The following is a 14090-nucleotide window of genomic DNA, read 5'->3' as shown; positions in this document are numbered from 1 at the left end:
GATAACATTGGTCAATCTTATTGTTATTCCTTACGCTAAAAGAAAAAGACAAACTTGATCATTTGTTTGCAGGAATAACAGTGTGCGCATCTATTCTCCATGTCATTGAGTGTAGAGATGATAGTTGGTTGGTCTTCTGCCAATGTATTGTAGTAGGACTGTAGTTTTTGGACATTGACTCTGTGTAACGACATCTTGATATCTTTCCAGCATTGATCACTCCTTGCTTTCTTTTGTTTCCAGCCTAGCTTGTCGAGCCAAAACTTTCCTTCTGTTGTGTCACCCCTGCACAACTGAACAATTTCGTAAAGGTAAATATCGTTATCGTAAGAACCTTCTGCTGCCTTTTTCAAGTGTGCCGACCCTTCTTCTGTTTTGTTCTTGTGAAAGTACTCCTGGATCCCTTTGATGTAGTGTGCCTGCACATTTCTACTTGAAATGCATTTTTCCATGAGGTCTTGGTATTTCGTTAGTGCTGCTAGTGGATTTATGGCTAGTGGTCTTAGGTTGATTTGGTAAGATGTGGTGATGCTTGCATAACATGTCTGACAGTTGTGCGTGAAATCTGAACAACTCGAGAGATAATATCTCTAAGCACGTCGTTTGGTAATTCTTCAATGGAATATGCTGTGTTTCGAAGCATTTTTTGGAAGTTGTCTGTATATTTTAGTTTAGACTTTTTTCAGAGTTATTTATAGGCAGGACGTGTGTTGTAGTTATGTTTCTATGTGTTGTATTATTTACTGTTGGCCTCCTTTTTGCCCTTATCGTTGTTCCTTTGATATTCACGCAGTTTTGCCGTTTTCTTCTTAATCATTAAATTATTGCATAATGGTGTGTGTAGTTAGGCCTTAAATTTGTGACCCTTTAATTTTGAAACCGTTGTGAACAATTAGAAGTTTGTTTAGAAAAGAATAATGGTAACACATGTGGTGTACTGTTGAAATCCTTTTTTTTTTTTTAGTTTTCTATCAATTTTTTTTAAATGTATATGTATGATAACATATATTTGTGCCTGATTATATTTTGGTATTGTTATGAACATTAGTAGAGATCATTTAAAGTATTATTGAATATTTAGTGTATGTTGGTTGTCCGTTGATGTGTCGTTTTATTTTGGAATTCTGTTTCCTCTAATTTTTAAAAAGCCTTTTTTCAAATCTGTCCCTTCTTATTAATTCCTTTGGTTTTGTGTGTTGGATAATTTAATTTCAGGGTTTTTTGATTAAAGTAATGGGGTTCTTCTTTGTAGCAGTATTTCTCATTGTTAAAATTCAAATAACATTTATGAAAATGAATTTTGGAGTTTTATATTTGTTGTTATTATACTCTACTGTATGTAAAATATAAATTGGTCATATTTGTTTTCTAATTTTTAAAGGTTGTTTAACATTCTTAACGTTTCAGCCCATTTTTCCTGCTTTCTAATAATTAGTTAATGATTGTTATTTTCCTTTACCCCTTTTTAAGTTTGAAAGTAATTTAATTTGTAAAACTAAGGCTATTTAAAATATGTGAATTTGACGCACGAACGATCATATATTGGAGATGCCTTACGCCGTTCATATGTTATATATACCAAGTAGTTCCACTACAAAGCCAATTTATAAGTATTGTCTTCAAAATATGTTATATATACCAAGTAGTTCCACTCATTGACACTTTAAAGATCGATGAAATCACCCAAACGACTTGTTCTTGCGTTTTGAAATCAAGCTGCGAGTACGATGATCACAATCAGGAGTACAATGCCAAATATCACCAAGAGCAAGCATGTCTACGTGTAAACAAGATCAAACATAAGAGTGTGGCCTAATCTATCTGTAAGGTTTCCTAAACACCATTCATTCACTGTATTGCCTGAAAAGTTTGAGAGTTTTACTAGAGATGAGTTTGAAATTTGTGTCTTCGCGGCTTGCGCCAGCTGAGTTTTGCCGTGTGAAGTTGCAGCACGGGAGTTATCGATGTGAGTACCGATATCATCTGCAAAAATAAAATAAAAAAGAAAGTGAGTTCTATAACTGTAGATTTGATAAGGGCCCTGTTCTTTCATTGTCGCTGCTTTGGCGATCAGCGACACAAAAACACACATAACTTGATATGCAAGTTTGTGGAGACTAACAACGGCACCTTCATAAAGTAGTCGCAGCCACTCTTTTTTATCAGTTTTATGGCCGCTCTGTTTTTCAGCTTGAGTTTAGTAGATTTTATCTATCATGACTCCTTCATCGTTAACCAAAACCGCAAGATCTTTGAATAACCTTGCCAATTTGATTATGGATTTCTTGTATTCCTTGCTCTCGTTCTTCAATCACAGCTTCGTTGAGTGCAATCTCGTTGTCTAACAACACAAGTTCCTGCCTGCACCACCATTTTTTGAGATTTCACAACATAAGTCACATCTCAAACAATGGAGAGAGAGATGTGTCAAAGATCTGTTCTTTTTTACAGTATAAGCTACCTTTTAAACTCCTGAAGTTGTGCCCGCTGTTTCGGGGCCTTATCTACCTCACTGACCGTGTAACTATATACCAAACCAACCAAGACAAATATGGAACATCATTATCAAAACCATACAGACAATTCACAAAAAATGAATGCTTTTGATCTCTAATCACTGATTCAGAGTATACAAAAACCACATAAACAACAACAATGGTACTACCTAGGGGAAGAGCGGATTGAGGAACAAAAGGGGCATTGGTGGTTTCTCTTTCAGCAGTAGTTTGTTGAGCTTTCTGAAACTCTTTCAAAACAGCTTGAAAGTCCTTTGCAAGCTTAGCATCTGCAATCTTCTTACTTGGCTACACACACAAAACAACTCTCAATCATCAAACATGAAAAAAGATTCACATTAAAAAAAAAACACAATAACAAATAACAAAAGATTTGATTTTTCTTTAAACCCCTAAAGCTTTTGCATTCCAAAAAAGGGTTCTACTAAAAAGAACCCCCCCCCCCCCCCCCCCAAAAAAAAGTTTACAAAAAAAATTATAAAAAGACAAACATTGATTTTTGTGTTTCTTTATATTACCACTTGGCTGATTTACATTTAGCAGCTCTTCCTGTATCATTCAAGAAGGAACCAAAAGTCTTGATGACTTCTTCGTAGGTTGGCCTTTTGTAATCCACTGCTTGCTCTACCACTTCTTCCGGTTTCGCCCATTTCCACTCGGCAAACTCTGAATCCGCTTCGTTGTTTGCTAGATTAATCTCTCTTTCGTCCTCATCATTTCTCAATCTCACTAAAAACCTGTGTGGAATTCAATAAGTTTCAGAACAATGAGCCACATTCTCTTCTTTGGCTAAATTAGAAGACTTACCATTTCTGAGCTTGACTGTGCCATTCACCTCCCGAGAGACGGTTAACCTTTGCTTTTACTGCTGGTGGGAAATCATAAGTCAACCAAATTGGGACCTGTGTTTAGACATTGAAGACAACAAATTTTGTAAATCTTCTGATTCATATTGGTTTTAGCATTGTATCAAGTGTTGAATAAGTGTAGCTGCATGAAATCGTTTTTAGCATTGTACGGGTACTAGGCCAGAGACGATTTCAGCTGAAACGACTCCAGTTTCTTCTTGTAACTCTCTCATGGCTGCTGACTTTGGATCTCCCCATCTTCAATGCCTCCCTATAACCACAAATAGTTTCAGTTCGACGATCTAGCAGGCCAGTGACGAAGCATTCTTCCAAAGATCTGTTGGTGAAGACGGCCAGCTTTGAGATTTGCGAATCAAAGGAAAGTGGAATCTATGTTAGTCAAGAGTAAAGTAAGAGACAAAGTATAATCTTAGAAGCAAGAAGTTGTAAGCGCTAACATTATATAGGACTGAAACTTACGGCAATTGAAGAAAGAGTAGTGGGTGTTAAATTAAAAGAGAGATCATTGAACGACATGAATGACCATTATACACAAAACCGTTACTATGGAGATGAAAGACAGTGAAAGGGTATGGAGGAGTAACGAGGGTAGCTAGGTTTTGGTGTTGTTTTATCTGATACTAGCTTGGATTGGCTACCTCCTGAGTCGAAATGTCCACCTCCTCTACAAGAAACAGCTTTGTCTTTGACGAGCCTATTTGATAACTAGCGAGAGGATACTCGTATTGAAGAGAATGAACAAGATGAGAGAGAGAAAGAAGAAGAGGCCATATCAAAAACATGATCCTAATTAATATACACATGGAGGATCTTGGGGAGCTCAAGCGTTTGTATGTGTTGGAATGTGTTTATGTCTAAAAGGAGAATAAATGTTTACTAGCAATGACATCAAAATAAACGTCTTCGAGAAACATATATTAGCAAATTATCGAGAAACCTCCTAAGATAAATAAGTATTACAAATTTGTCTTTGATCATAGAAGCATTCTCATTCAAGTAGAAGAGCTACCACAGGTTTGATCATCATCTCTAGTTTGAGCAAAGTATCAGGATTGACGGCAACATTGAAATCTCTCTTGGACAAAGTGTCACGAACATAAGGGAACTTGGTGCCTTGTCCAAAGTTTTCGTTACTCGAGATTAGCACCACATTTCCTGTCTCGCAATGAGAAGCGTTCCTTATAAAAGAACAAACAAGAATGCTGATTAACATACAGTTAATTCTTGCATCTTTGTCCCCTGTAATAGTATAGTATACCAACCAACAACACGACATTAATTATTAGATTATTATATATAGAGAGAAAAGAGGGTGGGTTTTAATAAGTAAAGAAGAAATTTGGTACCTTGGGATTGATCAAACTCTATATAGATAAGAGTATTTTCTCATCATATTCTTTTTGCAAAGCATCGAAAGATTTGCGGAAATCAGTGGAATCCGTATTCGGGTCAACAATGGTAACACGGTGTGTGACGTTACCGTCAAATCCATCAATTTTAAGAGCTTTCTCGAGTTTTCTATAAACTCATCAAAGTAGGAAATTTTGGGGATGTTTGAGCAATCATCCTCAAGGACCCATATGATTGATTAGTGCATCCTCATCTGCGAGAGGTTTGAGACAAAAAGGATCAGAGAGCCAAAATAATAATAATCAGAGAGCATTAAAATTATTAGATTTATTATTCAACTATGAGAGATTGATCATCAGATGAAGTTAAATCAAATCTAGATCATCATAGACAAGGGGAAATTTCCAGATAGAGTTCATACAAACATCGTACTCATATTTTTACTGTTGGGCTCCGGGAAAATAATACCGGACATGCTTTCGATCGAGTTATCGAGAGGATTTAGCTAGGGTTACATGGAACGAATGCACTCTGCGTCTATTTTATCTAAAGGCCAGAAATCAAATTATATATAATAGTTGTAGTAGATTTCCAAATTATATTTTTGGTTTTAGTTTTCCAAAAATCTGGTGTTAAAAAAAAAACTGAAGAAATAAATATTCATTTTTTGGGTTTATATTATATGAACTATATTCACAAACGTTTTTTTTTTTGTTTTGTTTAGAATCAACAATTCCTTCTTTGTTGTTCTCCTTTCACCTCGTCTTCGAGAAGTATTTCTTGCTCGAGACTTTTTTTTTACTCTACTCGTCCCAGAAGATTTTAGGGTAAGAATCCAGTCAATGTAATAGAATAAGATTGATCCTAATCCTCCAGAAACCAAATGAATACAAGAAGAAGTAGCAAAACTGACCTCAAGAGAATCAAGAAACAAGTGAAAGGTCTAAATGTTTGCTTATCCTCACAACATTAGTATTTGATATAGTTAAATTTCATGTGTATTATCAATGGCATAATTATAAACTAAGATCACATCTGACATAGTGACATGTTACAAATTCTGCAACAAGAACAAATTAAACTTTAAATATATTTTCCACCATACACAGAAGCGAATACTGACATCAACATAGGAACCAAACCTAAAACAGACATGGAGCCACTCATCCTCAGCAAGATCCTCCCTTCTGCTTGTTCATCTATACAGTCTCGGCTTCCAATGGAATACCCTGTGTGCAAATGCGATCAACCTTATAAAGTTGTAGACTTCATTTATTGATATAAATAATTACTAAAACCACCAACATATTGTGAAAAAGGCATCTTGACTATGCAGAAACTTCATATATATTTGCTCATCGCTCTTAAATCGGTTCAACACATATTAATGAGTAATGAGATATGCCACGTACTGCCAAACAACGGTTGCAATCTCAAATTCTGAAACAAACAATACATATTTCGGAATATGATATTCCTCTCACGCGTCTACAACTGCCACCAACTCACGTGACCATCTTGCCTCCTTATAAACGATATTCATTTGTAAGCTTTATGAAAGATTATGAAAAACCATAGGAAAAAAAACACAAAACAAAATTTCGAACATCATTCGCCTGTTTTGTTCTATATTCTGATATTACAACAATAATAAAATTGTTTAAACCCTTCGCTAAGAAATGTCTTTTTTCTCGTGGGTTCTTGTCCTTCGATATCTTCTCAAAAATGCTTTTTCGTTTTACCTACGTTTATATCTGCACGACAAAAGAAAAAGAAGAAATATATACCGAGTTAAACCCAACAAATGGCAATAGTTACATGTAAAATGTTATGATTATGATGAAATCTTTCTTACCGAGCTTTGCTCTTGAACGAGTTCTTTGACTGCGTCCGATGTTTTGCTCCACCTGCGCCGCCGCCTCTTCCCTGTTTCTTCTCGCTCATATCACTCTTGAACAGATCTTTCATCTCTTCATCTCGAGGCTGGCTTTTTGGTTTACTCCGTACTTGTTTCTTGTTCGGCGTTGGTCTATCCATCTTACCGGAATCAATTGCTCTCTGTTTTGCTTTCACCGCTTTTGCTCGCCGGTAACCAATATCCTTTAGTGTCAATCCCTTTTTCTCTGTCTCTTGCTTCTTCTTGTCTTTCCCCTGAGAACAAAACACATTTAAAATTCAATACAATGTTTTCATCATCTCGGCAAAAGAGAGTGTGAAGTGTATCACTGAAATACTTACTCTTGATCTTCCTCGCTTTTCGTCTCCTTCTTCTTCATCGTCTTCTTCATCTCCTTCGTCATCTTCTAGCATCTCTCTGGCAGCTTCTAGCTTTCTACGTTTTTTCCTTGGGAGATTCTTCTGTACTTGCATGATCAAGAGAATTGTAAGTTCTCTAGAAAGAAGAAATCAACACTAAACAAGAACGATAATGCAATTGAGAAGTAAAAAGAGCTTCTTGATAAACGGACCTCGCGTTCACGTTTTCTCTTCTCCTTCATCTTGAGGTCCTCTGCTATATTAGCACTAACTAGTTCGCTTCCAGAAGGGTTCCCTGCAGAATCCTGTTCAGAGAAAGTATCCAGAATGATTCAGACAAGTGTATTCTCTATTTAAAACAACAACAACCTCAGGAAATAAAAAGAACACCTTTTCAGCCTGTGCCACGAGCTTCTTCTCCTTCTCTGTCATGAACCAAGTCCTCTTTGGGCGTGAATATATTTCATCTCTGTGCTCTAGCATGTTTTCCGCCTGCATAACAAACACATAATCAAGAATTTGATATTGATCCCAAGACAATTAAACAAATTCAAGAACCAAAAGCTGCCTACCTTTGCAAATTCCATTTCAGCTTTCCTTAGAGCTCGCTCATCCCTGAAATTGATGAAACCTCAAAGCTTTAGTATACAGATCAATCAATTCTCCTGGGATACAGTAATTCTTTGATGAGTGTGTTAATGGAACCTTTCTGCTGAAATAACAGCGGAGTACTGATCTTCCATTTCATCGATTATCTGAGACCACTTGACGATTGACTGCTCTGGGATGACTCGGCTCTTCAACTTTGATCCCACCTTTTTAGCCTTGTAACCAAAAAAACAAAATTGATTCAAATGTCCAAACTAGAGCAACAATGAATTGGGTAAACGCAATATCCATGTATGTCTGAAGATTCACTTACAATGACTTTCAAAAGGGATCGGTCACTATCAGTCACAAACGTTACAGCATAACCTTCCCTTCCAGCCCTAGCTGTTCTACCAACTCTGTGAACATAACTGCAAAATCAAAAAGGAAAACGTATTGTCCTCACATCAGTTAAAGAGAAGAAAGCTGATAGCTTTTTAATTCATCATCATACAGGAAATATCTCGGATTTACCTGTCTATTTCCCGCGGGCAAGCATAATTTATAACTGTTTGAACACCAATGATGTCAAGTCCCTAGAATAATCAAACCAGACAGTGTTCAAGAGCTGAAATAGCAGAGCAACTGAAAAGAGAATCTTGAAAATAAGTTGGTTGCTTCTTATACTTACTCGAGCGGCTACATCAGTAGCAATGAGAAAATCAACCTCTTGCTTTCTGAAAAGTTCCAGAGACTGCAAAATGATACCATTAAGTACTTGCAAACAGAGAATATAAATATTCATGTACAAATAAAGCTGACGTGTCCGAGTTTCTTACATCAAGACGTTGTGCTTGGGTTAGGTTTCCATGAAGCTCAGCTGCTTTGAGGCCAGCTAACCCGAACAAAATTTTCAGTCTATGGGCAGCTTGTTTTGTTCCACTGGCGAAAGAAGGTACAAGAAATCTCTCAGGTGAAATGCAAATTGCCAAACTATGCAAGCACTTTATGGAACTTGGATTTGAAAGGCATCAAATTTATAGTGAAGTCTCACCTAAAGATAATGACTTTTGATTTAAAAGTTCTTGTGCACAATGACAGAAGAACAGCTTCCTGATTTGCCTCACGAGTCCTACGTATTCTTACCACCCTACAATTAAAGAGATCACAAGTTAGCTTCATGGCATATATGATGTATATTCAAGATCATAAGCTATTTGGGCTCTTGAAAAGGTCGAAAATGATATGTAGTGGCTGACATACTCCTCAGTCAGGCCTGGTGGCCTTCTAGCTGATGGATCAGCTGAGAGACGCAACGGTTTGTTCAAGGAAAGTTTGACTAGCTCTTTAACTTCTTCAGTCATTGTGGCTGAGAAGAGCATTGTTTGCCTTCTCTTGGGACACAAACGAACCTGCATATAGATGTGGACTCATTTATAAATCTAATAACGAACAGTCAAACATTATCTCTCCAGTTAAGTCAGTTATGAAGTGTCCACTTCTTCAGATTAGAAACTAACAAAGAAAAGAAGAAATTTACTACAATTCAATATGAGGTGTCCCAGGAACCAAACATATGAAACATATAAATGCATACCAGCTCTGTTATTTCAGTGGCAAACCCAGTCTGTAGAAGGCGGTCTGCCTCATCAAGGATTAAGACCGCTAGATCATCCAAATCAACAGACATGGAATTACGCAAATGATCTATCATACGTCCAGGAGTCGCCACAACAATATCTGGCATAGACCTAAGAACCACCTCTTGCTCCTAAAACAAGTCACATTATAGATTTAGCAATTTTAAGAAACATTTCTTGGAAAGGAAACAAGTTTGTTCTCAAACATCAAAAATCAAACACATGAAGGTTTCAAGAAATTTGCATCCTCAGAGAAAGATACCATACCCTTACAGAAAGCCCTCCTACAATCAACCCACATTTAATATCAGTAAACTGTGCAAGCTTCTGAATCATGCTATGAATCCTGAAACACATTCCAAAAACAGAAATCAGCTTTCCAGCAACATAAATTCAAAAGGACCTTAAAAGGTTTAGTATTGTTTGCGGGAGGCAAAAATATGCTACTTACTGGACGGCCAACTCCCTTGTTGGAGTGAGAATAAGAACTCTAGTAGCAAAGACCCGCTTGGGACGGAACAGTAACCTCTCAAGAGTAGGTAAAGCGAATGCAGCAGTCTATTAAAAACACAATGTAAATTGAAACCATTATCAAAACTCCATAAATTTAAGGTAAAACAATCACAGAATTACACAAGAAGCCTCGAGAACTAGTGCACACCTTTCCTGATCCAGTGATGGCACTGGCACAAAGATCACGCCCTGTAAGTGCTAAAGGTATACAAGCTGCCTGCATTTGCAACACCAACGAACGATTCAGATGAAAAAACTCTTAAACAGTAACTGAATTAGAACACCCTTGCGGACAGGAATGAGAACCTGAATAGGAGTAGGTTTCTTGTAACCAAGAGTTTCACAAGCTCGAAGCAACGGACGAGAGAGATTAAGCTCCATGAAAGTATCAGCATGAAATGAAACTCCATCCACTGTAGAGAAGAATGGCTTGGGAACAACATCTTCTGGTTTGTACTCAGCTGCCTCATCGTCTTCCGAAATATACTCCTCCTTCACAGTTAAAAACCACACTTTCAATTTCTCTTTTAAAAAAACACACTTCGAAATCGGATTCAATCAAATTCAAAACAAAATTTTAGGGGGTTTACTTGTTTATCAGCTTCAGCACCGGAGACATCTTCTTCTTCTTCTTCTTCGTCTTCATCTATAGAAATGGGAACTGGACGATGCTGGATAGCTTTGGAGATCTTTTCATCAATAGACGTTGTGTGACGGCGGGCGTGTTCTTCACCAACGGAGCTTGAATAAGATGCGAAATCCCAAGGAGACTGAGCATCAGCATCTCGTTTCCTCTTCTCAACTTCTTCTTCGTCTTCTTCGTCCTCATCCTCCTCTTCTCCATCTTCGTCTTCTCCATCTATACGCTCTGCTGCTTCGTCTTCCTCTACGTCTTCTTCACCACTACTAATTTCTTCATTGCGTAGCAATTCGAGCTCGTCGTCGCTAGCAGCATCGAAGAAGAAACTCGACGGCATTGCTAGGGTTTATGAGGTTTTCGGAATTTTGAGAGAGACGACCGCCACCGTCTAAATCGAATGAAGAGGGTTTACTAATAGGTCTGGAAAAAAAAAACAAATAATAATAAAAACCGAACCGAGTCGATTGAATCTCTTGGTTTGTCTGAATAAACCATTCGATTTTATAACCATAAAACCGGTTTGGTTCGAATTGAAACCAACTTATTTTTTCTTCCTTCCTTCCTTCTCATTTGAAATTTTAAGTTTCAAGTCATTATCTTGGACTGGGCTTTTATGATACAACATCTAAATGGGCATATATTTTCCAGAATAAGCTGTGTGTTTTTTTTATATGATTGAAAATAAATACAGTATTTTTGCTTAGGAAGTAGGAACAAATATAAAGGTCATGATCAACCTCAACTATGTACTTGTAGTGTCATTAGGAGTGGGACCAATCTATATATATCAGTGCATAAACATCACTATCTTTCAATTTTTGAGATAATGATATACACAAACTCAAAATAACTAATCAGAAAATAATAATTTCTTAGAGAAAGCCATCATAAAAATATTCTTTTCCTAAAAACTTTAAATTATCTATGTACATGTTCGTCTAACCTAAACATGAAGGTAAACTGATTTGTCGCAAAAAAAATTAAATTAAACTCTCTCTCGTCTAACCTAAAAACCAGCCGACACTCAAAGTTTTTTCTTAAATCTGAGACCGGAGTGCGGTAGCTCCTCTAGCATCGGCTCCGGTCTTCCTGTTTTTTCTTCTTTTAGTCTTTTGCTTTAATTTCTCTTTAAGTTGTGGAAAGTTTTTGGCCTTCGATTGGAGTTGGGTGGTGTCTTGGGGAAGTGGTCGAGTGTTCAAATTTGCTTGATTTGTGGCTTTTGCGAGGAGGATGGTGCCGGATCTGAGATCTACGGAGACAAACCATTGTTTTTTGCCCGCTCACAACCCAAATTTGTTTTCTCGCTCTTGTGCTTCATGTTGTTTTGATGTCGTTGGTTTGGCTTGTGTGTGTTATGTAGGAAGACTTCACTGGCCTTTGTTTTCTCGCTCACCTTTAGCATGTTTCTACCTATTAGTTTTCCATTTAGTTTATCTCCTTTCTAAGAAGAGGTTATTTTGTGTGAAGTTTATGCTTGACTCTCTGTTTCAGATCGTTCTACTCTTAGGTGGAAGTTGATGGTGATGGAAACCTCTGTAGATGAGTGTCGATTCTGGAAATTGAAGCTCATCAAAGTAGTTTTGTTTCGCTCCTTGTCTTAGCGTTTCTGAATCTGGAGGATGTCGGATTGCTTTTATATAGCTTCTATCTAGGCGCTCATTGACGCATCAGTAGTCTCGCCGCATCTGGAAGTGTATTGAGGTTCTAAATTGGACCTTTACTTGTCAAGTTATGAAGTCTGGTTTGGAGAGATCATCTCTCGTTTGTGATAAGAGAAGGCAGTTGTTGTTTGATGTTTGGCCGTGAGTAGCATTGATACAACTCATTCGCATAAACTTCAGAAGAAAAGTTTGATTTGTTTGTTTAGACATAGCGTTTGCCTTGGTTTTTATTGTTAGTATGCCTTTGTTTTTAGCTGTTGTATTCGTTCTCTTTCGATTTCGGTTTTCAACTTTCTTTTTGGTATTTATAGTTGTTTCCGGGGACTTAAAATTTGTCCGCCGATTTAGCCTCCCTCTTTTAGGATTTAGATTCTGGGGATATCTCTGTTTTCCGCCGGTTTAAGATGTATTTTACAGTGTAACCTTTTAAGTGGTATCAATAACATTAGATGGAAAAAAAAAGTATGTACATTTTGTCATAAATAAATATATTTTTTGAAAAAACAGTATTTTTATGTCCTATAAAAACCTATCGGAACAGAATAAAAACAACAACCAACAGAACATATCCGATAAAATTCCCCGACAAGAATCTCAGTGATACGGAGCCGTTTTGAATAGAATCTTCCGACTGCGTAAGTGAATCCAACCGTAATTTTGGGTTCGCGCCATATAACTTCAGTACACCTGCCACGTCATCAACCGTAAGGTCAACTCTTTTAGTCCTCGGCCGGAGACTCGGATACATAACCGCCGACTCTTGAGAGCTATGTCCTAACCCCAGCAAGTGACCAATCTCGTGAGTCGCCACAGACTCCAAGTCGACGGCCACCTCGGGAGATCGTTTAAAGTCATCGTCGACGACCCATGTCTCCCCCGCGTCGAAGTGAAGCCTCCCGTTCTCCGGCGCGAATGCGTGTGCTAACGTCCCGAGAACACCGTCAAACGGAAGCCCGTCACCGTGCTCGCCGGAGTAGAACCCGATCTTCAAATCCGCCGTCGTGAAGTCATCGACTTCCTCGAAACTCACCGGAATCACGCTCGCCCAATGCGAAAAAGCTCGCCGGAAAACGGTTTTGACGTCTTCTGACGTCAAGTAATCGAGTTTGTGTGTTTTCGATATAGCGTAGGTTAGCGTGTCGCGGTTCCACTTCGGTTTACCGTTAAAGTAGGTATAATGCGCCGTTGTGTGGATACCTTCGTCGTTGATGATCATGTGCGTATCGCTAACGCCACATCGCGGTAACGACATGAGACTGACGGTACTCGTGTCGAGTCTCCCGGTTATCGGTAAACCGAGATTTTCTTGGTACAGAGAGATTGCGGATTCGAGAGTACCATCGAACACGTCGGAGAAACTTTCTGAGCCATCATCACCCACGTAACCGAAACGGTGGAGGTACCTTTTGAGCTCGGACACGCCGCTGACGTGGCTACCAACCTGGACGTCTACGAGACGAGAGAAATCATGCCACGTGTTGTTGCTGACGTGGATTACTTGAGTTGCTTTTGCGGTGGATGGTTCTTGTTCCTCCGGTAGGTTTCTGGCGGCAAAACGTTGAGGGAAACAGAACAATACTAAAACAAAACAGAGAACTCTGTTTCTATAGATTAAACTACGAGACATTTGTCTGACGCAAGATTCTTGGAATTTTTCTTGATTTAAATAAGAAGTTTATTGGAGGTAAGATAGATGGAGAAGAAAGGGTGAAAGAGAGACAGAAAAAGGGGAAAGAGTTATGTTAGATTCTGACGTGAGGGTACATTTATACTCATAAAAGAATCTTATGATTTGGACTCCTACTTGGAAGTTGGTTCGTTGGGTGAACTGATTTTTTACCGGTTTAAGAATACATTGTAGTATATTTTAATTTCTTTTTTTCTAATAGGAGTAGGACAATTAACAACCCAATCAAATTCGATTTAGTATAGTTCTTATATTCCGAATCCAGCCACAAACTGAACTTTAGATGTACGTGTTTTCGTTTTATGACACATCCATATATATTGTAGTATATGGCTTTCATATCCCATGCAGCATTCATATAAGTGCGTCG

The 14090-nt window shown here is 37.9% G+C and overlaps 1 protein-coding gene and 3 pseudogenes across 2 annotated transcripts; all 4 read right to left on the bottom strand.

Moving 5' to 3' along the window:
- Positions 1-1652: 1652 nt before the first annotated feature.
- LOC104727996 (syntaxin-22-like) lies at positions 1653-2923 on the bottom strand (annotated as a pseudogene).
- A 107-nt stretch (positions 2924-3030) lies between these two features.
- On the bottom strand, positions 3031-6278 carry LOC104727995 (nudix hydrolase 25-like; annotated as a pseudogene).
- On the bottom strand, positions 6278-10847 carry LOC104723443 (DEAD-box ATP-dependent RNA helicase 28). The gene is made up of 19 exons (XM_010441821.3): positions 10323-10847; positions 10039-10224; positions 9881-9949; positions 9671-9777; positions 9487-9565; positions 9177-9350; positions 8843-8991; positions 8634-8729; positions 8419-8521; positions 8271-8333; positions 8114-8175; positions 7914-8010; positions 7697-7815; positions 7564-7606; positions 7382-7483; positions 7204-7296; positions 6974-7093; positions 6591-6886; positions 6278-6489 (listed from the first exon to the last, which is right to left on the bottom strand). The coding sequence occupies exons 1-19, from the start codon at positions 10707-10709 to the stop codon at positions 6474-6476; spliced, it is 2361 nt and encodes a 786-aa protein (XP_010440123.1). The 5' UTR covers positions 10710-10847; the 3' UTR covers positions 6278-6473.
- A 1595-nt stretch (positions 10848-12442) lies between these two features.
- On the bottom strand, positions 12443-13900 carry LOC104723442 (metalloendoproteinase 1-MMP pseudogene; annotated as a pseudogene). Its single transcript, XR_015571945.1, has one exon. The product of XR_015571945.1 is annotated as a metalloendoproteinase 1-MMP pseudogene (transcript).
- Between the last annotated feature and the right edge of the window lie 190 nt (positions 13901-14090).

Source organism: Camelina sativa, chromosome 11 (genome assembly GCF_030686135.1).
Source record: "Camelina sativa cultivar CO46 ecotype springtype chromosome 11, ASM3068613v1".
Classification (NCBI taxonomy): domain Eukaryota; kingdom Viridiplantae; phylum Streptophyta; class Magnoliopsida; order Brassicales; family Brassicaceae; genus Camelina; species Camelina sativa.
The sequence above is the reverse complement of the archived record's forward strand: the minus strand, read 5'-3'. Positions and strand labels throughout refer to the sequence as shown.